At 37.8% G+C, this 26,276-nt stretch overlaps 2 protein-coding genes across 2 annotated transcripts; both read right to left on the reverse strand.

Annotated features, from left to right (window-relative positions):
* Window positions 1-288: 288 nt before the first annotated feature.
* LOC139736295 (caveolin-1-like) lies at window positions 289-10,131 on the reverse strand. Its single transcript, XM_071647025.1, has 4 exons — window positions 10,077-10,131; window positions 4,829-5,006; window positions 2,329-2,421; window positions 289-866 (listed from the first exon to the last, which is right to left on the reverse strand). The coding sequence occupies exons 2-4, from the start codon at window positions 4,991-4,993 to the stop codon at window positions 573-575; spliced, it is 552 nt and encodes a 183-aa protein (XP_071503126.1). The 5' UTR covers window positions 4,994-5,006; window positions 10,077-10,131; the 3' UTR covers window positions 289-572.
* Window positions 10,132-14,300: 4,169 nt separating this feature from the next.
* Window positions 14,301-23,655, reverse strand: LOC139736296 (caveolin-3-like). Its single transcript, XM_071647026.1, has 4 exons — window positions 23,519-23,655; window positions 20,869-21,140; window positions 17,388-17,480; window positions 14,301-16,111 (listed from the first exon to the last, which is right to left on the reverse strand). The coding sequence occupies exons 2-4, from the start codon at window positions 21,124-21,126 to the stop codon at window positions 15,818-15,820; spliced, it is 645 nt and encodes a 214-aa protein (XP_071503127.1). The 5' UTR covers window positions 21,127-21,140; window positions 23,519-23,655; the 3' UTR covers window positions 14,301-15,817.
* Between the last annotated feature and the right edge of the window lie 2,621 nt (window positions 23,656-26,276).

Consider the following 26,276-nt stretch of genomic DNA (forward strand, 5'->3'; position numbering starts at 1 on the left):
AAACTGTACCATCCCTTTGATTGACTGAAATCCCAATCGCAGGCACGGTTGTCTCTCTTTTGTCACAACTAATGTACGTTTTAGTTCCTTCTTCGCAAGATAGTGTCTAATATTGTATTCAAGTTACGTTATATGTTACAAGACATTATGTTACAAGAATACTTAGTGTACCATAATTTTCATAATTTTCATAATTAATGAAAATAAAACATGAATGAATGAATGAAAGTGGATTTTTGTTGAGAAAGGGAAAGTAAACACACTCACATGCACACGTACAACAGTCGAGGTTTTTTCTAAAATTGAAAAAAATGTAGGAGATTGAACTGTGAAGATCACTCTTTTCAGACAAAAATCATCATAACCAGGAATGATCATAATATTATACGTCTTCTTCGTGTTCTTCCTCCTTTTATGCCACTCAAACATATCGTTTGAAGATTTTCACTAAAAGATGTAAAGTCTGTATGTTGTAGTTGTTGTTGTTCATAGCGGTTGTTGTTGTTTGTTTGATTAATATAGTTAACCTGTGTATACGCTACAGTATATGAAATTTCACTTCACTGAGGCGATCACAGGTTCTGGATCTGGCCCGTCTTAATCGTCACGTTGATGTCTGAGTCGGCCACCTGAAATCGGCCCCTAATGCCCGACAATATGAGCGACATGGACCTGAAGATCGGATCCATAAGCAGTCGCACCGAGACTTCGAGCAGCATGCTGCTGATTCTGAACATGGTGAAGTAGGTCTTGATGCACGGCTGGATGAACCAGATGATGACGATGTGGAGGAGAGCGAAGATGACGCCCCATAGGAAGGAGATGAGAGGGCCGATGATCATCGTCAGAGTGGCGTACAAGGCAAACTGCATCCAGGAATGACACAATTTTGGATAAAAAAAACTCAGTCTCGAAATCAATGTCAAAGAATAAGCCTCCCTTAAAAATGATATGCCAAACTGTTACAGGACAGCTCCTCTCCCTCCTACCCTCCCTCCCTCTCTTTCTTAGCCATGATGTTACTACTCGCCTGTGTAATCATGTATAATGACAAACGTCTTTTGTATTTCTAAATTATACAACAAAACGTCAAGTCGATTTAGAATATTATGGCAATAATAATAATAACGACAAGCTACTTCCATATTGCAGAATGAAAAAGAAACTTAACGAAGTTTGGAAGGTGAGATCACCTGACCAGCAAAATGTACGACGATGTGACACGCCTGCCTGTGACCTATATTACTATTATGACAATGAGCCACGTGTCTCACGAACTAAGAACCCGGGACTTTTTGTTTTTATAAATGCCGCTGTCAGACATGACTTTAATGATAAAAATTCTCAGAAAAAGACCCTTCTCTCATGAAAATTAATAATGTACACGCAAACATGAATAAAAAAAAAGATAATCAATGATAAATTACTTCAAAATTCTTAATTCTGCAAAGAATTCCAATGTCAGTATGGAGCTGTGATTCCAGAAAATCGATGTTTTCAGAGTCATAAAGATAGCAAACCATTTCACCTCATATAATCTTTATAATCTCTTATAACCGATGTAAAAGGTGCATACCATTATCATCTAATCCTACATTGCTATGTACTGCAATATAACTAATACCAATATAGATGAAGAGTCTTGTTGATTTTCTACCAGTCAGAAAGCTCCTGGTTCAAACACCCCTTGCCTGAGTTGGTTATGCGGCAGTTTTGACGTGTAATATAGGCAAGGTAAGTTATCATCAACGCCTATAGTCCTTCGGAGACAGAAAGTGATTATAATTTTGTGTGTGTGTGTTTTATTTTGTTTTTGATTTGCTTTGGATTTCACAGTCTAGTAATCGGTAGATTTCGATTCAACTTCCATTCTTTGAATTTCTCTCATTGAAGTTTCAGGATGGAATATCAGAAAAAAGTTAAGGGATTAGGTTTACATGGTGAAATGTATCACCATGTCATATTCTTGAATAAAAACAACGTCACTTAAAAAAATGATAACTAAAGAAAGCATTGGTCACGTCATTTTCATATAGATACTGGTAATCACCGGAAAGAGCTGCATAGATTCTGATCAGCATTACTATTTGCCGTTCAGACAAACAAATTGTCAAAAGAGTGGAGAACAACATCAGCACATGACGCAAAAGTCTTTTTCTATTTATTTATCTTTTTTTTTTAGTATCGCGGTATTTGTGAACAAAGCTAGAAGGAGAAAATGAAACTTTCTTTCTGTCGTGTGGGGTTAACTGAAAAAGAAAAGAAAAAACTCGCTTACGAACGCCTATCTGTTAATAGTCAACGGAGTAATGATAATCATCAACTTACGTGCGTCCATCTGTAGATATTTTTGTTGACTGATTTCATGAAGGGGAACCCAGCGGCCGTCTCAGACTCTTTGAAAGTGTCTTCATATGTCACCTGATTAAAAAAAAAAGTCCAGACATGCTTGCCAGAAAGGTGTGGTAACATAATGATGATGATGATGATATATATATGTATGTATGTATATATATATATATATATATATATATATATATATATAAACAACATATATATATATATATATATATATGTGTTATATATATATATTTATATATATACATGTTTATACATGTATATATATAAACATATAAACGTATATATATCTTAACAGAGTACTAAATTATGCGGGTGTTTATGTATGTGTCCATGTTTATTGTATGCTGCATCTCAAGTCATTAATCAATTCCATGTATGACTATTTAAAAATGAAATCCAGTCCAAAAAATAAGTTAGTCTGATAAAAAAGAGTATAAAATCCTCAATTTCTCAATTTCAACGGTAAAAAAATTTGACCGAAATCGGATGAAAAATAAGGAAGTTATGAAATTTTGAAGTCTTGCTAATTTATGCTTAACAGTTCTTGTAGAGTGGACATGCCGTCAATCCCTCGTTTGAGGCGAGACCCCACTTCCACGAAGCTGATGGGGTGCTATACCTCGCTAAAGATTTTTCGTTTGGGAGTTGGGAGTCGAAGTATTTGTCCATTGCAAATTAACTTTCTGCTCAGGCGTGACAAACCTGGAGGCCAAGCCAGGGTTTAATGACTCCAGCAGCTGTCGTATTACGTAAGAGCATGATAAGGATATCTGCCTGTGGCAGACCATTCAAAGTGAACTCAATTTTCTCTATCCTTTCTAAAGTTTTCAATTTTATATTCTATTGAGAAATTCTATGGTCATCCATTTTACATTTCGAACGAAAAAAAATTGACCCGTAAATAACGAAAATACAGGAATAAGAAGGAGAGCATTCCCAGTTTGCCGGTGCTGACAATGTGTAATGCACACGTACACACACGTACATACACACGCACCATGGAGCTACATAGCCCATGCCAAAACCAAAACAATCTCCTCCTCTCGCAGTGCCCCCCCCCCCCCCCCCCCCCCCCCCTGTGGCGCTGCGGCGATGACTGATGCTTAGATTAGGCCAGGGTCAAGAAACAGGTGTTTTATATCTTTGGTTTTTAAGTCATTGATTGCCAAGATATACACTGGCATTATTTACGGGGGTGTAGCCTCTTCAAACGAGAGATTTGCGTCATGGATATGAATAATTACATGCAAATGAGTGAGCTTACCATGTCATACCCTCACAATTTTCCATTGATTGTGTACAACAAATGACGAAAATTCAATGTTTCTGTCATTAAAGTCTGATACATGATGTTATTCCTGGTTAAATAACTTCAGAATAGTAGATACATATATTGGGATTTGAGCCTGGGGCATAATTGCGTTTGAATGAGGAGATGATAAGTTCACTTTTATATTTGCATATTCATAACTTTATCGTTCAAGAACTATTTCCTCAAAAAATTAGCAAAAATTCAAAATGTTATAACTTCCTTATTTTTCATCCGATTTCGATCAAAATTTTACCGTTGAACTCGTAATGTTTTACTCTTTATTGTCCGACTAAGTTATATTTGGACTGTCATATTTAATGTCACATAAAGTTAATGTGTGAATTTCCATTTGTCCACCTTAACTCTTTTTATAATTAGGAAGACTACACATTCCCCTTATGAGTTGCTTTACATCATTTCCGTCGTAAAAAGTGTATGAAATTATTTCAAATATTGCTGATTTTTGTAGGGTTCCCTGACATCATGAATAACAATATAATATATTTTCATTCTTTTTTCATTTATTTAATTTCCAACAATGCAAAACACCAAAAGACAATATAAATGAAATATATTATCGAAGAAAAATACGTGTAGTTAACAACATATCACGTATCACTTTTAATAGATGAAAATATGAATTAAAATTAAAGTTGCAGGAAATGGACGTGAAGTACTGAAAAGCCAGGCTTGTATTTTGCCGTCCAATCGTGGACAATGTAACTAAATAAAACCATGTATATATATGCATATATATATATATATATATATACAAATTATATGATATATATAAAATATATACATATGAACATCTTCGAAACCTTTATCCAACCTGAGCGAAGCACAGCTTATCATAGTTTGCAGGAAGAACAAGATCGTGGATATTATCTGTAGGCCCTATATTTAGTGTTCCAATCAGCCTGGGAAGGAATATTATTGTTTATCCCCTCCTGTTCTGGTTTGTTGTCAGATTGTAGCTTTATTTCATGAGAAAAAAAGGAAAAGCGTTGATTAACAACAATGACAAGATGTACAACAGCAGGGTATCAATATATATACACATGTATATATATATGATTATATATATATATATATATATATATATATACATATATATATATATATATATATATATATATATATACAAAAACTCACATTCACGTGTGGTTTCATTTTGTAAATGTCCTCGTTATCATTGGCTGCTTGTTCCTGATTGGACTCCTGCTGCGTTACCGTGGTAACTGGAACCGTCCGTGTGATCACGTGCGTTGCAGGAGAATGTTGGACCGCGCCATATTGTGGGCCTTGTTTGTTCGCCATGTTGTCACCCCACCTGCAAGGGGATGTGTCAGGAAAGGAATATATTTCTTCGTAAAATAAGAAGCCACAAAATGAAGTGTAGACTTTGTGAGGTGAGGTTTTATTAGGTTAATGATATTCACGATTATAACTAGTTTTAGGGGGCTAGGCAAGTCGTCATATAGCGAGTAGGAATAGTTTGTTTTGTATAGCGAATCTTTATTGCACACTTTTGTCTGGCCCTTATGTTATTGATTGTGCTAGGGTGTGTAGCCGTATAAGTACCCACGGTAGGTAACACAAAATTGAGAAGCATTTTAGTTAGCACAATCATGACGTATATCTATTCGAGTTTCAGTCATTCATAATCCAGCTTCACTCGACGTCGGCCAGCGGGACTATTTTCAAGGCTGGGGACTGCCGGTATGGGGAACGTCGCTAGTTGAGTGTCTAATCTACTGTCTAAAGGGTCTACTATTGAGAGCAGCAACGCCAGCGCTGCACCAACTGCTCGGGGGGGGGGGGGGGGGATCAAAACTGGAACCCGGAGATCCTAAAAGCTAAATGTTACGTGTTCATTTACATCTTTGTGAATCTCTTGTTTTAATATTTGTTTATACCAAAATCCAAAGTTGTAAATACAATCAAAGCTCGATCATGTTGATTTAAAGGGAACGTGAACCCAAAGAGCAATGTGGGTTGAGTGAAAGCAGTAGCATTAGTAAAACACATTAGTGAAAGTTTGAGGAAGATCGGGCAATCGATGCAAAAGTTATGAATTTTTACAGTTTTGGTGTTGGAACTGCTGGGTAAGGAGACTACTAGAGGTTCGGACGTATGAGTGGACTACAATAATAAAAGGAAAATATAAAGGGAATTTAATGAGAATTCATTTTTCATGAAAATTACACATTACATCAACTTGATACTGACATAATATTTATGTTAGGGGTAGCAATTATTCCCCCTGCTTTCTGAAAGCGGTTTGTCAAGTACTCTTTCATTTTGCTAGAAAGGTAACTTTTTGTGGAATTCGTTTTATATTTTCTTTATAATGTATATATTGTTGTCCACTCATACGTCATAACCTCTAGTAGTCTCCTCATCCAGCGGTTCCAACACCAAAACTTTAACAATTCATAACTTTTGCATCGATCGTCCGATTTTCCTCAAACTTTCACTGATGTGTTCTACTAATGTTAATCCTTTTACTCAATCAACATTGCTCTTTGGGTTTGCGTTCCCTTTAACTCTATATGATCTGTTTCGATCTGAATGTGTGTGAGTCAACGTAGCAGAATAAATAATTAAAATATAAAAAAAAGGTCGCTTATGTGACAGGATGATAATATCAAAGTCTTATGGCATGGTAAGACTCTCCTAAAGAGTCATTTACCATCATCAATTATACCCAAGCACTGACTAGCTGACTGGACCCTGACGTCATGCCCAGCCTGCATGGCCCTGACCGCGGTATAAGATTATTCGGGCCGCATCACCGGGCATTTGGGCGCGCCATAACAACATGCGCCTGACGCATCAGTAACTAAATATGGGCCTTGTGTGTCTGCCATGTTGTCAACCCATCTGTAAATTATAATAGTATTGAACTATGGCCAGGTAAGACTCTTCAGTACTGATAATGCTCTCTCCAGCATTGCCAGATAAGCCTACATTGTATTACATGAACTATATCGGTAAATCTAGTAATTTGGCAATTGGTTATTGACCCGTAACCAGTAACAGGGTCGGGGAATTTCGGAAAGCGCCGCCAAAGATCAGTCGGCCTGATGAAGCGTCCCGGAGAGGACGTGAACATTACGTCGCTACTCCAAATTACAAATAAGTCCAGTTGACTAGATTTACCGATATAGTTCATGTGATACTTTACCTGGATAACGGAGAACAGTCACATACATGCCTATATTGTATTCTTTTATATACGTCTAGCTCTAGCAAACAGGATTCGAACCCCAGACCTGCTGTTTGCAAATCTAAAACCCGAGACGTTAAACAAAACTAACTAAGGCAATCCTATGCAATTTTTGACTATACTCTATTATTGTAGAATATTTGCACATTCGCGATATGACCAAACCGAAGCTTAGTAACAGCGCCTTTCATTTTCTCTACGCTTAAACAGTTAGATAGTCATCATAGATTTTTATAAAATTCAACCTATAATACTCTGCACGCACATGACTCGTGTTAAACAGTGTGCATGTATAGACCATGTAGACTGTGCCAAAATTAACCCAATCTGTGCCAAGACCTTTGGACAGTGTGTACAACGCTATGAGGTTTCCTGTGCAAATTGTTTCTCAAAGCACACAGAGTGGTAAACGACATCGTGTTCAAGCACTCAATGAAAAGATTGGCACCGCACATGTATATCAATTCACTGAGAGTCACTTCCACTGAAATATGACCAACTTAATGCATGTTGGTTCCCCTTCCGGTGTTTTGCTACACAGTCGGGGAGAATTACCTCACAGTCACGTGCTATCCACTGCTGTAGGCCTTGTATAAAATAATGTTAATACATGCACTGCTATCTCGATATGAGGAAAATTATGTCTGTACACTCACCGTGCATGAAACTGTGGGGATGTGCTAATTATGCAGAGACATCAGCAACGGAGGGGCGCCCCCATGTGGCAGGCACCTCTCTGCTTGCTGTTCACAGGTGAGTTGATGGAAATGAGAATGTCGCAAATTACACAAGAATTTCAGTGCTTAGATGTTATGGTGCTGTATTATCATTATTGGTAATTGTTATGAAGAGTTTCAGGGACCAAACAGGCATATTATGTGGAGTGAGAGTGTTTGTCATAATTTACATGAAGCCATTCCATTTGTCTCTGGTTGATGGTGGTTTTGTTCAGTGGCACTGAATGCACGGTAACCTATGTATGTACGTACCTGTGTTAAGTCGGTCTACGGACGTGTGTTGTGTGTACGGGCGTATGTAGTTAATTGCGGCTGCCGTAGTCTTGTACGCACAATGTATTCGTAGTGCAGTACATGTAGTACAATGCAAGGGCTGCAGGCCTGCGTAGGTTTGTGTACGTGACCAATTACGGTATCGAACAGTGTATTATGTAGCGCTGTGTAACAGTATAGGGCGTTTAGCGTGATCTGTGTACTCTCGTATTACATGGTGCTGTGTAGTATGGGGCGCCTATAATAGTGTGATAAGATGCTGGTTTTTGATGGAAGCTATTTACCTATACTACATTTTGGTAATGCATTTATGGTGATAGAGTTGAGGAGGATTGAAGTTTAACCAGGGAGATGTGTAGCGTAGGCACATTATAGGTACAATGTTGCAACATTTGTAATGTGTTTAAGGTGAAAGAGATGATAGGAATCAAAGTTGATCAGAAGAGATGTGCAGCGTAGTAAAGGCACAATGTTGTTCATTAAGGGTTGTACAGTAATTCAGCCGAGGTTTTAATTAATAGAGGGAACCTTTGTATTGCATTCCTTAATGATTTGTGATGGTTGTATAGGTTGCAGTTATAGTGCTACAGCATAACCTTTGTAGTAGGAGGGTTCCAGTGTAAGAAGTGATGTGAATTAATTATCTCGCTTAATTATAGGCTACAATGAGCGGGTTAGAGGTGTGTGTACTTAGTATCGATGGTAACATTTGTGTTATGTAGAGGCTATGGTAAAGAAGGAGTTTGATAGAGGTGTCCCAGATGAGACATTCTTTCTTTTAAGGATTCCAATTGTTTTAGTTGCGTAAATATAATAATTATTGGATTAAGCCAGGGTACATTTGGATATGGTACCATAATCATATGTCTGACGTATCATATACTTCTTATGTCATGTGATAATTCTCACAATACATTGTATGCAGTTCGATCCTTAATGTGGGAGGTTTTGAAGGACTAAGTAGTAATGTTGGGACGTATCTTAATATTGCGCCTCCTTTCTGGTACTGTATGCATATGTTAATTCGATCAGTTTGTGTGAATCATTGATACTGAGTTATGTAAAACAGTTGTGTCTAGTGAAATAACATAATGAGTTTCTAGGCCACACTCAGCTGTTGATGGCAGATGCTTTCATTAGATATAAGATTATTGTTGATACCCCATTGTGGATTTTTATAGCTACAGAGACAAGAAAACTCACTTGGTATCTGTGTGTTATTATGAATGAGTTGTTTTGGTGTTAAACATGTGCGGATTTGATGATGTGCACATAGTGTTTCATGGGTTCTCCTAAAGTGCATTTTAGGAGCTGTAATTGTGTTATGACTATATTATGAGTCAATAAAAGACCTCTCTGCTTGCTGTTCACAGGACTCCTGTCGAGTGCTTGTCTTTATTGACTGCACGACCTCCCACCCGAACCCACGTGCCGTATAACCATGTCTCCTTCATAGACACACATACCCACACACACCGTCTTCACATCAATCCTGCCTTCTCCATCTCTCTCTCATCCCCCACATTTCGGCCCACCCCCTACAAAACTATTCCCTAAATGCTGCAGGCCCACAAAAGATAAACACTTCAGAGGAAACCATGATATTATTCCATGCAGTTTAGCGAAAACATCAGTTTCAGTTTATTTCATACTTCTCATAAATGTTACATAAAGAATTCACGATGGCACAAAATGATTATTGTACCTTGTAAATAATAAACGAAGAAAAAGATATACATACATAATATAACTGGTACTGGTCGAAATGGACATTAGGGTTCGAGTTGTACAAACTGAAATACATAATGTCTAGAACTGTACATAAAAGCAAGCTTGTTTGGCTGTAAGCTCCGAATAATCAGTGTTTGTGTTCATGTAAAGGAGATGCCAAATAAGGAGATGCCAAAACATCATATTTCCATCCAGAATCTAAACATTGCAGAGAACCTATTTTCCTTTTTATTCCGGGGGAATCCAAAAATGGCCATTATTCGTAACTCTTGCATCAAAATGATGAGCATAAAATGAGATTGCTATCTCACAAGTTTTGAAATGATTTATAAAGCTCTTCCAGTGTAGGCATTAATAAAAATATCTATACAGTAGCAAAGTATGAAAATACAGTTATGACAATGTAAACAGTGAAAATTGCGGGACTTACCTTTGTGCAGGCAACTTCAGCAAAGGAAAACTGTGGACTGTGCACTGCGCGGAAATCGTTTGATTACGTCGCAGAGTGAAAATTAGCAGTAGGGAAAGTAGAACTAGAGAAGTGGAAGTAGAAGAGACACCGATTTAAAAGGCTCACACCTATAATGGAATATCCCTGACCGCATCACATGATCGTACCAAAGATACTAAAATAAATGAAGAAAAAATTAACAAAAATATCAAAAATCAGAAAAGGCAGTAAACTGTTCGGCAAAAACAGACAAGCTGCAGATATTGAGTGTAAATTCTTCTACAAGCTGCATTTTGTTTGGAAGATGAAAGCTTTTCTCATGGAATTTGAAGGGACTATATTTGATTGGGTGCATGTAGAGAAACTAATGTGATTTTTTGTTTTTAATAAAAAGAACTCGTAATCTGGCTTTGCGAACCCTTGTTCATAGTTTGAGCTGAAGAACCTCAATTTGAAATTTGATGGATGAAAGGGTATACATTACTTGTTTCAGGTTAGTGAAGATGAAACACCAACCTCATTTCTCCCAACTATTTTAAAGATTTTTTCTTATCATTTTGAATTTTAACACACGTCTCTATGGGGAATTATTCACCGGTGTGAGCCCTAAAGGGGCGTATGAGGATTAGGATCCCTCCAGGCGGACGAGGGTGACGGTGACGCCGCCGGTAGATTTGATGTGCCGTATGTCTGTATGTGCGCCATTTGGGGTCCATTTTCGAAGTGTTTTGGACACTGGGGAGCTGTAGGGTAGCACCTTCTGTCCGTGAACGACCCCCCCCCCCCCTGACTATAGGCTTGATGACTGAGTAATCAACGTCGTTCAAGGTATTACCATGGTACTCAGACAGAAGCACTCACCGTGCGATGAACACGTATCATCATCTCCTTGGTCCCGAATAGACGAGATCTCGGATCGTACCTTCTTAATTGCCTTTTCGAACCCGAAAAAGGTGGCGGGAACTAATTCTTCTTCTTCTCGCAGACATTCTTCTTAGTCTTCTAATCCAGCAAATAAACTTTAAAAATTCATAACTTTTGAACGGATTGTTGTATTTTGCTATAAACTTTCAATGATGTGTTCTACTAATATTTCTGCACTCACTCAGTCGACACATTATTTGGGTGAATATGAATGACAATTATTATTATGCTTTAAGCCATTCCTTGGTGTTTCATTCTTTGGTTGGAATCGTTGCCCGACAAAGTAATTGGCAGGATCTGCTGGCCGATGTGGTACTAGCTAGTCAACTTTAATTCGTCGGCTGCCAGATAATCAGATCTCTGCAGATTTAAGAGTCCCTTCATAATTAGTATGTTGCGCCATCTATTGACGGGCAACCAAAGAAATGACATTATGATTAAAACCATACGTCGCATAATAGACTGGTATGGATAATATTAAGCCCTGTGGATGGACAATAACCCCAGACACCAGACCCTTCACCTGACCCTAAACCTTATCCTAATCCTGAACCTAATCTTAACCATAACCTAAATTCTGACCCTAAGCCTGACCCTAGCCCTGATCTTTACTCTAATCCTGTCACTAACCGGTATTTAGCCGGAGTGTTGTGGGGGGGGGGGGGGTAATTTCATTTCATTTCATTTCTCATTCTATTTCATTTCCGACAAATTGAATGAAATGTTCATAATTATATCAAAATTTGGAGTACAATATGACTTTTGCATATTCAAGTGATATCTATGCAGGTCATTTTTTTAAACAATAAAACAAAACTTAGCTTAAAGGGATGGTACAGTATTGGTGGAGATGAAAATTGGGCTTTTAACTTTTTGTGATTCATGCTTTAGTGTTTAGGTAGGTAAGATTTAGGTAGGTAAAAATGCATCCCAGATGCAAAACTATAGCCCTCACGGAATTAAATTTCTCCGCAGGTGTAGAATGAAACTTGAATATTTAGTTTGCCTAATTATGCATTAGTTTGTGTCATTACATTCCATAAAGATTATGCACTGCATAACATAGTTCACTACTGCAGTACACTATTATGTGTCATTTATAGAGATATGCGTAGAACCGTGCTTCACGTTACAAAATCATACGCAAACAATAATGGGACTCCATCTTAAGGAAATGCCTACTCAAACTGCAACTAAATCGTATCAACGAAAAGATGTTGGAAATGGAGGGAACGGCTAAAAGCCTAGTTTGTAGAATGCGGTCCCCCTATGAACAGTAATCCATGATTATGGTCAAATGAAACAATGAGACAAATCGCCTCAGAAACAGGGGAACATAAAACAAATCACACGCACACAATCACACAGACAGAGAGAAACAAAGTGGCTACATGACAGAATAAACAGGAGGAGGTCAAAGAGGACAAAGAAAGGGGGGAGCAGGAAGAAAAGAACAGGGAAAGGGGACAAATGAGCATTGGCGGATTCAGAGGGGGGGGGGGGGGGGCCACCGGGCACGCGCCCCCTCTTTATTTGTTGTTAAAGTAATGAGATGATACCCGGAAGTAGCACCAGGAATATTGTCCCCCCCCCCCTTTAGGGAATTCCTGGATCCGCCCCTGAAGGTGTTTGAGGTCAAGGATCAATGCCAAAGCACATGAAACCAGACTTACCGAGATATGCCTGATACACTGTATCACATGATTGTGTAATATGAAATGAACAAAAAGATTAATAACTATCAAACAAGGAAATGAATTTGCGGTTTTCCAAAATACAAATCCCTAGTGATATTAGAGTTAATAACAAAATCTCTTTGATTTAAAAGTAAAAGTATGGACACTTTGAGCTTCTCTCATGCTACTATAAGGAGAATTCCAGAATTTATGTCCGGTAAAAGAGAATAGAGATTTCGTAAAAATTGTCCAAGACAATGGCAAATGAAATTCATTCGATTGTTTGGTAGGATATGAATCTACAATTTTGTTTTTAATAAACATAAAGTCAAACACACTTGTCCTGATACGCTTTGGGAAGGTTGGCCGGATCGGTGGGTGGGTGGTAAGTGGATTAATGTTTACTGATGACGACAATCAAACCATGCAGGGCCCTGTTTTATGAAGAGTTGAATTTGATTATAAAGTTGATTTCTATGATAAGTATATGCCAGCCTGTGTGTTAAGGGAATATAAAATCGATTTTATCTTTTCATAAAACAGGGCCCAGGGTCCCATTTCATAAAGGATGTTAGGATAGCAACTTTTGCTGGAATGACAACTTCCCATTAAAACAACAAATTAAGGACGCTGAATTCCTGTCGTTGCCATAATAATTGCCATTCTGTAAGATTTGCTATCATATGAACTTTTCAAATGAATTCGGGCCTATACGTGGATATGTTATTCTAATACATGTCCCTGGTACTGTGTATAAGGCCTATGTCATGACGTATGTGTGCGAATATTTAGGATGTCATCTCTCATGAGTCGCATGTTTGATTTGAGATTTTTTTTACAATGGTCCCAGTTGATGCGAAGTGCATGACCAACAACGACCAACGTTGTGCAAATAATATGATCATCGCCAAATATTGGGTTGAGTCGGGAAGCAGTTTGTATTCTCTGAGTCTACCGGCTTGAAGCACTAGTCACGTGATTCTCCTATAAGTAGACCATCCAACATTCACAAGGTAGACACATTTATAGACTTCTGGTTTGTTGTACATATTTGTACTGTCTGCATTTTGTGTGAGTGTAGTATTGTACGTGAGTTTGTTGATATTGGTGCGAAAACGAGATCATGCTTAATAAAACAAGAATAAAAACACTGATATGAGACTGTGAGCCCGCAGTAGCTACCTCATGTAACACGATTTCTTTATTTACATCATGAAAATGAAATATGTTTTTTGAAACTTTATTGATCATTCAACTTATAATCTTTCAAACGAATGCAATTATAGTAAACTGGAAACATCTCACAACACATGCTTCTACCCTTATTATGACCACGAGTTTATTCACCAATCACCATCTGTGCTCCAGCCAAAGACCAATTTTACAGTACGTTTTCTCAAGATGAATTCTCATTATTGTTTGTATATTAGTTTCATAGCCTGAGGCACGGTACGTATAGTTATCTCTATAAGTGGCATATCTGTACTACATTACAGTGCACTTTTTTGTACAGCACCCGCATGCGATGATATCTATGAAGTGTACTGATGTAAACATTAATGCATAGTTAGGAAAAAAAAATATCTTAAGTTTCATTCTACATCCGCGGTGAATTCTAGTTGCATGCATGCGTGAGGGCTAGCTATGCACTTGGAATGCATTTTACCTATCTATGGAACAGTGAGCAGTAAAGCATGAACTGTTATAAAGTGCAGATTTGACATGCATACTATGCATAATAATGCGGTTCATGACTGTGTTGTAATACGAAAACAAAGAAACATTGTTTAACAATATTTCGCTGCTACTATAGCGTCTGACATTTCAGAAGCACAAAAAAAAAGGAATAAGGGTTGAGAGTAAACGCTGAAATCGTACGAAAAGCGAAGTTCTGTGAAGTTTCAGGATTCAACATACTCATTATTTTTACAATATAAAGTGCATTTTTATGTATACATGTAGTTAAAAATAATGAGTGTAGTTAAAAATAATGAGTGGAATACATAATCACTTCCCTTGTGTGAACTAATACAACACTCACCCTAACTAGCCTCTTGCAAATCATTGTAAATCTGCGCCACGCTTGGGTCTTTAACATTGGATGTAAACATAAAAGTACAGAGTAATGCTGATATTGAAGAGTTACACGCATACTTTTATTCGATACATTTTGTACGTATTATGTTCCCCTATACTGTTAAGAAGGAACCACCATATACTTAGTAAATATAGGACATTGAACTACATATGTTGTATTTTAAACATTACGAACTTAACTAAATGGAACAAGCAGGCGGACATGTGGTCAGGTAATTAAATGATACGATCCTCGACAATTTTGTGTTAATTACAATGACTCGGACTTAAATTGCATTCATACACATCACTCCAAAAGTTCTGTGTTCATTATGAAACTAACGTACTACATGGGTAAAAACAATGCACGTGATCAACATTGGCAGCAAAATAAAGTCATACATTGAAAAGAAAGATAACCAGCTGATGTGGATACCAGTTTGATTTGCCCTCGATGCCGACCTTGAAACTAAAATCTAAATTACAAACACGGTTGTCGCTCTTTTTGTCCCAACTATAAAAAACTATGTAATGTACGTTTTATAGTTCCCTGCTTGCGAGAAAATGTCTCGATATTGTAGTCAAGTATGTTTTGTAGATAAAGGGAGAGTAAACACACTCGCATGCATACACACAACAGTCGAGGATTCTACGAATCGGAAACAGTAGCAGATGGTACTTTGAAAGTACACGTACTTTGAAAATTAACAAAACTATTCAATAAATATACAAGGTCGGTCTTCTTTCGCTTTGGACAAGTCATCTTAACCATGACTGATCACAACATCAATATGTCATCATAGATTTTTGTTTCTGTTTTTTATGATCACTACAACAAAATCTCGACTTTAGATCAATTTGGTGTAGAAAGGACACACTGATGTAAAGTTTTCGTCTTCCTTTTTATGTCACTCAAATATGTCATTTGAAGACTTTCATTGAGAGCTCTAAAGTTTGTTTGTTGTTGTTTGTAAAGGTTGTTGTAGTTTATTTCGTTAATTACAGACAACCTACACTAAATCAAACTTCACTTTACTGGGGCGATCACACGTTCTGGATCTGGCCCGTCTTCATCGTCACGTTGATGTCCGATTCGGCCACCTGAAATCGGCCCCTGATGCCTGACAACATGAGGGACATGGACCGGAAGATCGGATCGAAGAAGAGTCGCACCGAGGCTTCGAGCAGCATGCTGCTGATTCGGAACATGGTGAAGTAGGCCTTGATGCACGGCTGAACGAACCAGATGATGCAGATGTGGAGGAGAGCGAAGATGACGGCCCATACGAAGGAGATGATGGGGCCAATGATCAGCGTCAGAGAGGCGTACAAAGCAAACTGCATTCAGGAATGACACAGGTTTGGATTAGGAAAAACCAGTCTTGAACATAATGTCACGCCTTTCTTGAATATGACATGTTAGTGGGATAGGTCTCCCTCTCTCTCTCTCTCTCTCTCTCTCTCTCTCTTAGCCATTACGTCACTACTGGCTTATACTTTGAAATATGCTGGACGTACTTTATAACGTTAAATCTAGAAGCAACTTTAATTCTATAACATAAACATACTAGGTTGGGACAATGATTCGAGGATCTTAATGTTTCAAGCGTTAAAGACAAGGGTAGGTCTACATCCCCCCCCCCCCCCATCTCTCTCTTAGCCATGGCGTTATTAGTCGTCTAAGCAATCATAGTTAAACATCGCTGTAAAAATGATATCAGAGGAGGCTAATAATGGTAATTTATATCGTTCAGGAAGCAAGCCTCTACTTTCATACGACTTCCAGTAGTTTACTTTCTATAATCAAAGTTCCTGAGAAGAAACAAAATGTAATTAAAGGGATGGTACAGTATTGGTGGAGCTGAGGATTTGGATTTAAACTTTTGCGAGATACCAAGAAACCACTTATGAAATGGTGCAGAGCATGGCATTCTAAGAGGAATTCAATGTTTATTTGATGAAAATCGGCTTTGGAATGGCTGAGACATTCAAAAACAAAGTAAAACAAAGCGATAGTAATAAAATGCGAGTCCCACAATTCATTACTATTGCTCTGTTTTGGGTATCTCAGCCATTTCATAAACAATCTTCATCAAATAAACGTTGAATTCCTCTTGGAATACATGTTCTTTCATATTTCATAAGAAGTTACTCATTATCTCGCCCAAAAATATTATAAACCTGAAGTTAGGTCTCAACCAAAACTATATCAGCCCTTTAAACATTTATAGAATGGGGACGATGAAACGTCATGCTCTTGAACTTGGACATTCTCAAGAAAAAATTGCAATAACTAAAGAAGTATATTCTGTCACATCATTTTTATGACAAAATTGGCTATCACCAGCTGAAGAGAAAACTGCAGATATTCAGATCAATATGTCTGTCGTTCAGATATCAAAAAGGTCAAAAGAGTGAAGAACAAAGTCCACACACACAGATACACTCACACACACATAGGTTTTGTTGGGTGTCTTGATATTATGTGAGCACGATAGAAAGAGAAAATATAAATTTGCTTATAACATGTGGGGTTAATTATTGAAAAAAATATCGCGTACGAGTGCCGATCCTTTAATAGTCAACGGAGGTATGATAATGATCATCAACTTACGTGCGTCCATTTGTAGATATTTTTGTTGACTGATTTCATGAAGGGGAACCCAGCGGCAGTCTCAGATTCTTTGAATGTGTCTTCATATGTCACCTGATAAACAAATCAACCAAGAATATCTTGATAAACATTACTTGTGCTTTATTATGAAGAGCGTGAATGCAAAAAAATAATAATAACAAGAACTAGAACCGGAATTTGTCAACACTGACAAATTAGGTGATCCGATCTCTTTGAAAATCAATGATTTGAGTCCTGATCCCAATAGGCATGACCATACCGGTTTCATTTGTGTCGAGGAGACATTGGCCGTGTGATGTTTGGATTCTCGTTTAGAAAAGGAATTCAGACTTGCCATCTTTGGTACCGAATTCCGTATCCACTAACGAAGATACAGAATGAAGTATATTTGACCTTTAACCCCACTTTGCACACCCAAGATGGCATCTGAGCAAAAAGTGGTTATTTAGTGAAGTGAGTATTGTAACATGCTCTTTGCGTGTGCAAAATATGGGAAAGACAGGACATGTATTCACCAAGATACAAGATAAAACATTTATGAACTTTGACCCTAATTTACCTACCCAAGATGGTGTCCGATCAAGTAGTTGTTATTTTATGAAATGATGTACGTGACATGAACTAAACATGTGCAAAATATGGGGGTGATAAAGGCTGTTTTTCTTGAGTTATTGCAAAGAAAGTTTCAGAAAAAAAAATATCACAAAACATTGAAGATAAGCTTTAATTTCAACCAAGTTTTTTGACATGATGCCGACGTTGTATGAAGAACCGAATTGCACATTATGATAGCCCAAACTCTCAGCTACAACATATTAAAATCTGGGAGAAATTCACTGAAGGGTAAGTGAGCTAGTTTGCGATAAAGACAACCATGTCAATTTTCACATCTAGAAAAATTCCCTCCCCTAGAGATAACACGTCATAACGAAGATAGAGGAAAAAAGTACATATGACCTTTGACCCCACTTTGCACAGACAAGATGGCATCTGAGCAAAAAGTGGTTATTTTTGTTTAATGATTCTTGTAACATGGTCTTTACGTGTGCGAAATATGGGAAAGATAAGACTTGTATTCACCAAGATACAAGATAAAACATTTATGACCTTTGACCCTAATTTACATACCCAAGATGGTGTCTGACCAAGTAGTTGTTATTTTATGAAATAATGTACGTGACATGAACTAAACATGTGCAAAATATTATGCTTATAGAGCTTGTTTTTCTTGAGTTATTGCAAAGAAAGTTGCAAAAAGAAAGGAATATCTCAATACATCGAAGATAAGCTTTAATTTCAACCAAGTTTTTGGACATGATTCCGACATCAAATGAAAAAATGGAGGGCTTATTACGATAGCCCAAAGTCTCAGCTACAACACATTAAAATCTGGGAGAAATTCACCGAAGCATAAGGGAGTTAATGTTCGATAAAGATAGTCATGTCAATTTTCATTTCCAGAAAAACTGCACTCCCATAGAGATAACACGTAAACTGGTCAAATTTGACAAGATTACTTTCAATCCATTTTTACGAGGTGATGCCGTCATCCAATCAAAATGTTGTTATCACAATAATGAAAGAACATTTAATAAGCTATAACATACTGAAATCTGGGTGAAAATTGGCAAAGGATAAGTGAGATACGCTCGAGTGAACTTGAAATTAGATGACGTCATTTTGAAAATTTACTCTTTTTATTTCATTAAGAGATATGATATCTTTTAATCATTTTTCCAGCATCGCCAACCCATGAAATAACATGTACAACTCATCAGCTTTCAGAATATGTAAAGAAAATGGGGGGGGGGGGGGTCACCATCCATCCTGACGAGTAAAATCGGATTTAAAATTGGCATTTTTTTGGCATAGTTGCACTGTATATCGCCATTGACGCGCGCGCGGAATTTCAACTTTGACGGGCCCGTATGACGTCATATTGAGTCGGATTGACTTGAAACTTGGTAGAAATATTTCTTGACATTTTAGGCAGCCGATAAGTGTGAAAAAACGGGAAATTTCTCTTGCATATGAGCTGTGCGTGCGTATATGCGCGCGTACGCGTCCGTCCAATTTTTTTTCAATTTTTCAAAAAATGCTCCAAATGGTCTGAAACGTGTGCAAAAAAAAAATTGAGCTCGATTTGAGCATACAAATATTTCAACGCGCGCGTACGCGCACGTTTTAAGAGAAAATATGAATTTTGAGAATATGAGTAAAATGCGCATAACTTGAAATGTATGTGACGTAAATTTCATTGAAAAATTCTATTCCATTGATGAGATATGATTGAGAATGTGTTTTCATATAATGACGTCATAGTCACGTCACGGTCGACTGATCACTATGATTTTATTAGACCCGTCGTCTTTGGGACATGATACATATATGTTAAAAGTTTGAAATTGATAGGAAGAACAATTTCTGAGCTAATCGATACACAAATTTTGTCCAGAAATAAAAGAAAGAAGAAGAAGAAGAAGAACCACCAACAAAGAATCCGTACAGATACAGAAGGTGATCCGAGAGGATACTCGGATCACCTAAAAATGTGAAGCGTATCTCTATCATTTTCTTCGTTCTCTCAACAGCTTTAATTTCAAATTTCTGAAATTGATATATCTGGATATATACCGTTTTGGTATTATATATTTATATATACATATATATATATATATATATATATATATATATATATATAATGTGTGTATATAATTATATCATCATCGTCAACATCAGTAGGGGAACAAAACTCAAGAAATCTATATCATGCTGTTAACACCACCAGCATTTTATTTTTACAATACACACATTTTCCGTCACCTGAAAATTTACCTCATTTATTGCTAGATTTCAGGGTTTGCAACGGAAAGAGTGTTTATTTTGATATAGCAATAATAAAAAATTATATATATATATATATATATATATATATATATATATGTGTATATATATATATATATATATATATATAATACATAATACCTTACAGGACATATATGTCCAATCATAGCGAAACCCAACGTTTCTCATTAGCAGAACGAACAAGATCGTGAATATGTCAGTCATAGTGCGCTAATCGCTAAAATAAGAGATTCGGCTATACGCCCCCCCCCCCCCCCCCTTTGCCGCATTGTATTACTGTATTGTTTTGTTTAGTCCTGGGGCCCGTTGCATATAAGTTACTATTATGGCAACTTTGCCATCCAACGGTAACTACCGTGGCAACAATACTCAACAGCCAATCAAAATCAAGAATTCCATGGAAGTTACCATTGGATGGCAAAGTTACCATAATTGTAACTTTTATGCAACGGGCCCCTGGTTTGTTTTCAGGTTTTCATAGGAAAAATGCAACAAATAGCGCGATGATAAACAACAACATGAGCAATAACAAGAGTAAGTTACTAACTACATACATTAGTAGCAAGGGGGGGGGGGGGGGGGGACCCAAACTCACATTGACATGTGGTTTCATACTGTAGATGTCTTCGACGTCATCAGCACCTTGCTCCTGATTGGTCTCCTGCTGCGTTACCGTGGTAACTGGATGCCTCCCAGCTGTGATCACGTAAGATGGAGGAGAGTGGTTGACCGTCTGACCGGGCCCCACGGCGTGCCCAGCCTGGCCCTGCCCGCTGTAGTAATTAGTAGGGGCCGGTGCACCACCGGGAAAGGGTGCGCCGCCTGTCGCATACGGGCCTTGCTTGTCCGCCATGTTGTAACCTCAACCTGTAATGTAGTTGATGATATCACAGCCTTGACCATAATGTACTCTATAGCGTTGATAATGCTGTCCCCATACACTGCCAGGTTAGAGGACCATGTCACTCATGTTATTATTCTTACCCAAGCATTGCCAGGTTAAGTACCGGCTTATACATTTTGGTCATGAGGGACATATGTTATTAATATAGGCTAAAGCAGCGGGCAGGATTCGAACGCCAGATCCTCTGTTTACAAAACTAAAGCCAGATACACTATAAGCCCTGTACAAAAGTGTTCTTGCACTATACGTGGGGTACAATATAGGCCTATACGACATCAATGTACCGTCCTGTAATCATGAACAGACATTTCTAGGCATTTCAACTACTAGTGGAATCCTGTCCGAGCAATAATGTATGCGATAAGGCTGCATTGGAGATTTTCACGGTTTTATTTCACCATGAAGCTCGCATTACAGGATGGCCGGGTCATAAGCTAATAATGATCACCAACATGTAGGGCCTATATCGGTCACACTTCTGTGTAGAGACCGGCGTCGTACACCCATTCTCGTTCTTCGAAATGATGTATTGAGCAGGGGCGGATCCAGGAATTCTGTAAAGGGGGGGGGGGGGGGGGGGGGGGGGGCGTGACTAATATTTCTGGCGCCACTTCCGGGTTTCATTTCATTTTTTTCTTTTTATTTCTTTTGTTTTTAACGAAAAATAAAGGGGGGGGGGTATGCGCCGGTTGCGCTCCCTCTGGATCAGCCACTATTGAGGGTATAGGTTGTAAACTAGATATGTGATAACCTTACTTACTTTTTCGGGGGGGGGGTGCTATAATAATCATGATGTTCTGTTGTTGTCAAGAATGAATAAGGAATTAATTATAAAGTACGAAATGTTGCTAGACACTTCCATGTCACAGGTTAATTGTTGAGTGTAAATAATTATAACAATACTGAAAGCAAGCACTATCTGAATATATTTTTCAAGAATCATACTGACAGTTAGACATTGTCAGGGCCGGCGGAGCGTTTTCAAAAGTGTGGGGCCCACTTCCTGGTTTCATGAGTTAACAAGCAAAAAAAAAAAAACAAAAAAACAAACAAAAAAACAAACAAACAAAAAACCAATAATGATAATTAAAAAAGAGGTACTCAGCTCATCTCTCCCCTTCAATTTCCGGGTTTCTTCAGCTGACAAGCAAAAGGTTCTCAGTTCATCTCTCCCCTTTCATTTCCGGGTTTTTCAGTTCACAAGCAAAAAATAAATAAATAAATAAATAAAATGAAATAAAGGTCTTCAGTGGAAATAAAACCTTACCGCGCTCATACTTCAAGATCTCTGTCTATTTCTATTTAGTGCCACTTACGTACTTCCGGGTTAAAAAAAAAGTGTGGGGCCCAAAGTGATGACACCTTATGTATTCCTTCGTTATATGATGCACAAAAAGTGTGGGAGCCCGATCTTCCACGGCCCCCACGGTTCCGCCGGCCGTGGTTGTCCCTTCGATTCTCAGGAAAGGTATATCAGATCTACAAACGACTTTTTAAGAAATCATTCAATATATCTTTTTTATTATGTCATAGCATGATAAATTATGGTTGTTTAATTCACATCTTTTGACATAAGAAATGGTAAGTCGAACAGATTATGTACCCAAAAGATTCGCATACAGTACACATGAATTTATTATTATCTTTTTTTTAAACATTTTGACTGTAACGTATAGGCCCTACATTATACACAGACAATTCCGGAACATTTTTGCAAATTCTTAACACTATAGCGACCAAACAAAAGTAGTAGCAACCTTTCTTATCTCTAGGCTCCAGAGGCTTAAATTGACTCATCTACTGCATATATTTTGTATGTCTCTTTCCCTTCTGTGTTTTACTATACAGGCTGAACGGATTAACTAACAGTCTTGCGTGCTGTAGGCTTACTTCGAAAGTTGAAACTGCTATACTAGTACCTTGTCAAGAGATGTCAGTATGCATGTACGATCAGTGTGCATGAAACTATTCCCCGAAGTACCGAACGACTGCCGTAGGCCTACTTAGCTACAAGATTGATTCGGGAAAAATTAATATCTATAGTTTCACACCTAGAGGAAACCACCCCAGTAAAGCAAGTACATCATGTGACCACGCGAAAATCACACTTCAACTCTGAATAACTGCAGAGATAAAGTTTTCCTATAGTATTACAATGGTGCCGCGCTGCTGGGGAAAACCCCAGACCACCATTGTTCGTAGCTACAGATTTCAAACCTCGAAAGATCAAAGTCATGATCATAATGCCATTCAACATATGTTGGAATTATTCTAAATCTTGTCCATGTAGGAATAAAACAAGTGCAGTTATGACAGTACAAACGGTGTATCTTGAACTTACCTCTGCAAAAGAATGCTGTGGACTGGTTCACTGCACTGCAGAGTGGAAATTATCTTTATGGATAAGGCAGAAGAGATATCACGCTTTCCTAAAGGGGCGTATGAGGGGACGAGGCGTACAAGGGTGACTGTGGCGTTAAACTATACTGGGGTCATCCTCTCCGCCGCCGGCGTGAGGCGTTTATAGCTAAAGCGGTTCTTGGACGTAGCACTCACATGATTTGCTACGCACCCCCACCCCTCCCCCCCCCCCACACACACACACAAACACCAGTGACCAAAGGAGCCGTCTGTTTTTAGACATCGGTTTTTATTAGGCACGAGATGGCTGCTGTATAGCGATAGGCTTTTAGCAATTTTCAAGGAAAACTCTTTAACTTGTTAAGTAGTTGTATATCAAAACTTAAAACCTCTTTGGTAATGTTATCAAGAAAATTCCAAAGTTTAGGGCCAGAAAAACAAAAACAGATTTGGCAAAAGTCAAAGGTAAATAAAATTCATCGAATAGCAGGGTAGGATATGAATGTGCAGTTTTATTCTAATATTGAATCAAATACAATTAAGAGGGAGAATGACTGTAAAGTATATACATAAATAATGACCAACGTGCAAACGATAAAATTGATACGCGCACGCACTCACACACACACACACACATCACGGTATGACCTCTCCATTATTTCATTCGTAACAATTATCGCGAGTTTTTTTTTTTCTGTAATAATATTTCTTGTTTCTTGCTGTGCAAATCTAAGTGATTTCATAACGTCATCGATATTTTGGTGTGCTTTATTATAATTACAATTTGTATATGCATATTATGCCCGTTCATTCTACCCCGATTGTGTGTACGTGTGATAGCACTGCGCGTGTGTGTATCTTTGTATGGAAGTGGGTATAGAGCGCACCATTCTGACTTCACGTTATATTCCTTTAACAATCTATCACCAAGTCGCCAGTGTACTCGAATTGAAATATAAAACGGACTTTGTCCTTCCAAAGTTCAGTCCATTTCGTTGCGTATATTTTCCCTCTCATATTTTTGTTTCTGTCCTTGTCACGTGCAGGGTGCCAAGACAGCTGTGAACTCTATGTACATATTTTTCAAATTTCGCTGTTGGTTGATTTTTTTCCCCCTCTTCAATCTAATGTGGTTGTAAAATGTAAAGACTATAGAATTTCGAAGATATAATATGTATTGATGGCGACCATTAATCATTGTCAAAATGATTACCAATTAAATCAGCAACAGAAGATTATACATGTGGTTTAAGGGGGATGGCTAGCAACTGATCACTGGGAATGCTGGGGGATGATTGCCAACCCCTGTGGGATTCATTTAAGAGTACATTGTGTATCTATTGTTGTGTGAAAATTATCTGCTTCAGAATGGTCTCATATTCAAGTAATGTGCAGTTTAATGTTTCCAGGTTAGCATGCCTGTACAGTGACGGGGCATTAAACTGCACATTACTTGAAAATGAGACCATTCTGAAGCAAACAATTCTCACACAACAGTAGATGTATAATGTACTCTTAAATGAATCCCACAAGAACTGGAACAATCATCCCCCAGCATTCCCTCTGATTCCCATTGATCAGTTACTAGTCATCCCCTTTAATATCACCAATTCTGTTATACGATCTGATCTTTTAAATTGTCAGATTTATTCAATTGCCAACACACTTTCGAATATCAAAGTTCGAATGTTTCTGTCCACAATGTGGCAAATTTCCGTATTTTTTTTTTCTTTTTTAATTTATGACACGATGAATCTAAATAGTCTACAGAGTAAAATTCAGAGTTCTCGATCTGATAAAGACACTGCAGCAAAATAACCGAAGAACTAGATTACTTTGTGGGCCGAGTTAACCTTTGGGACCCGAAACTGCCTCATGCCTATCTTAATCACACTGAAACTATGCTAATGACAGGAATACGTTTATTGCTGACTTTCGTCAATATTTGCCTAATTACGATAACAAGAGATCACGCCACGCTGGACACCAATATTCATTTTTTTTTTCTATCACTCGTTTCCTGTTTTGTTTCTAGTCTTTTTCTTTCTTTGCTCGTGACAGTTTCATTTCGAACTTAATTAATTTGACCCACTATAAATTATTTTCCATTGTAGAGAAATAGAGCACTTCAATCAATCATCAAACAAAGGCAGGTGTTAAGAAAATATCCCCTACCTTGGTTCAAGTTAATTATAATCAATGAAGTCAAATCTATTTCTTTACACGCCAAAATTAGAAATATCAAACTCGGGCAGAATACGAGAAAGCTATGGAAATCCAAGTATCGAAGGGTTTTTGTTTTTGTTTGTTTTAGATGCAGTTAGTTTTTATGAAAATTAAATAAGACTCGTTATTCCGAATGTGCGTGATTCTGACAATTCGACATGTCCGAAGGTTCTTTTAAAATCCGAATACTTGTATGAAAGAAAAAAAAAAGTTCATCATTCCTAGGTTCGCTTGAGCATAGCGATACCTTTACATTTTCTGACTAACGAGCCTTCGGAATAACGTCGAGGAACAATTAATACCGCGAAATTATGTTGGATCTACAAACCCTATTTCACTTCTGATTAACGAACAACTAGGTGTGAGGAGTTCGCGGGATCAGTTTTTCTTCATTTTAATAGGGCCCAACCCTTCAGAATAACAAACATCATTCGTTTTCGCAAACCAGTACAACTGGTCAGGCGTTAAAGCATATGACAATGAGGTAAAGGAATGACGTCATGGCCGTACTG

The sequence above is a fragment of the Diadema antillarum genome, unplaced genomic scaffold (assembly GCF_040938485.1).
Source record: "Diadema antillarum isolate AM-2024a unplaced genomic scaffold, OU_Dant_1.0 seq00000635_RagTag, whole genome shotgun sequence".
NCBI lineage: Eukaryota > Metazoa > Echinodermata > Echinoidea > Diadematoida > Diadematidae > Diadema > Diadema antillarum.

Coding starts and splice junctions, on each gene's coding strand:
- LOC139736295 (XM_071647025.1), bottom strand. CDS start 4,993: ATGGCGAACAAACAAGGCCCACAATATGGCGCGGTCCAACATTCTCCT. Junction 2,422..4,828: donor AAATGAAACCACACGTGAAT/GTGAGTTTTTGT, acceptor TTTTTTAATCAG/GTGACATATGAAGACACTTT. Junction 867..2,328: donor ATATCTACAGATGGACGCAC/GTAAGTTGATGA, acceptor TCCTGGATGCAG/TTTGCCTTGTACGCCACTCT.
- LOC139736296 (XM_071647026.1), bottom strand. CDS start 21,126: ATGGCGGACAAGCAAGGCCCGTATGCGACAGGCGGCGCACCCTTTCCC. Junction 17,481..20,868: donor GTATGAAACCACATGTCAAT/GTGAGTTTGGGT, acceptor TTTGTTTATCAG/GTGACATATGAAGACACATT. Junction 16,112..17,387: donor ATATCTACAAATGGACGCAC/GTAAGTTGATGA, acceptor TCCTGAATGCAG/TTTGCTTTGTACGCCTCTCT.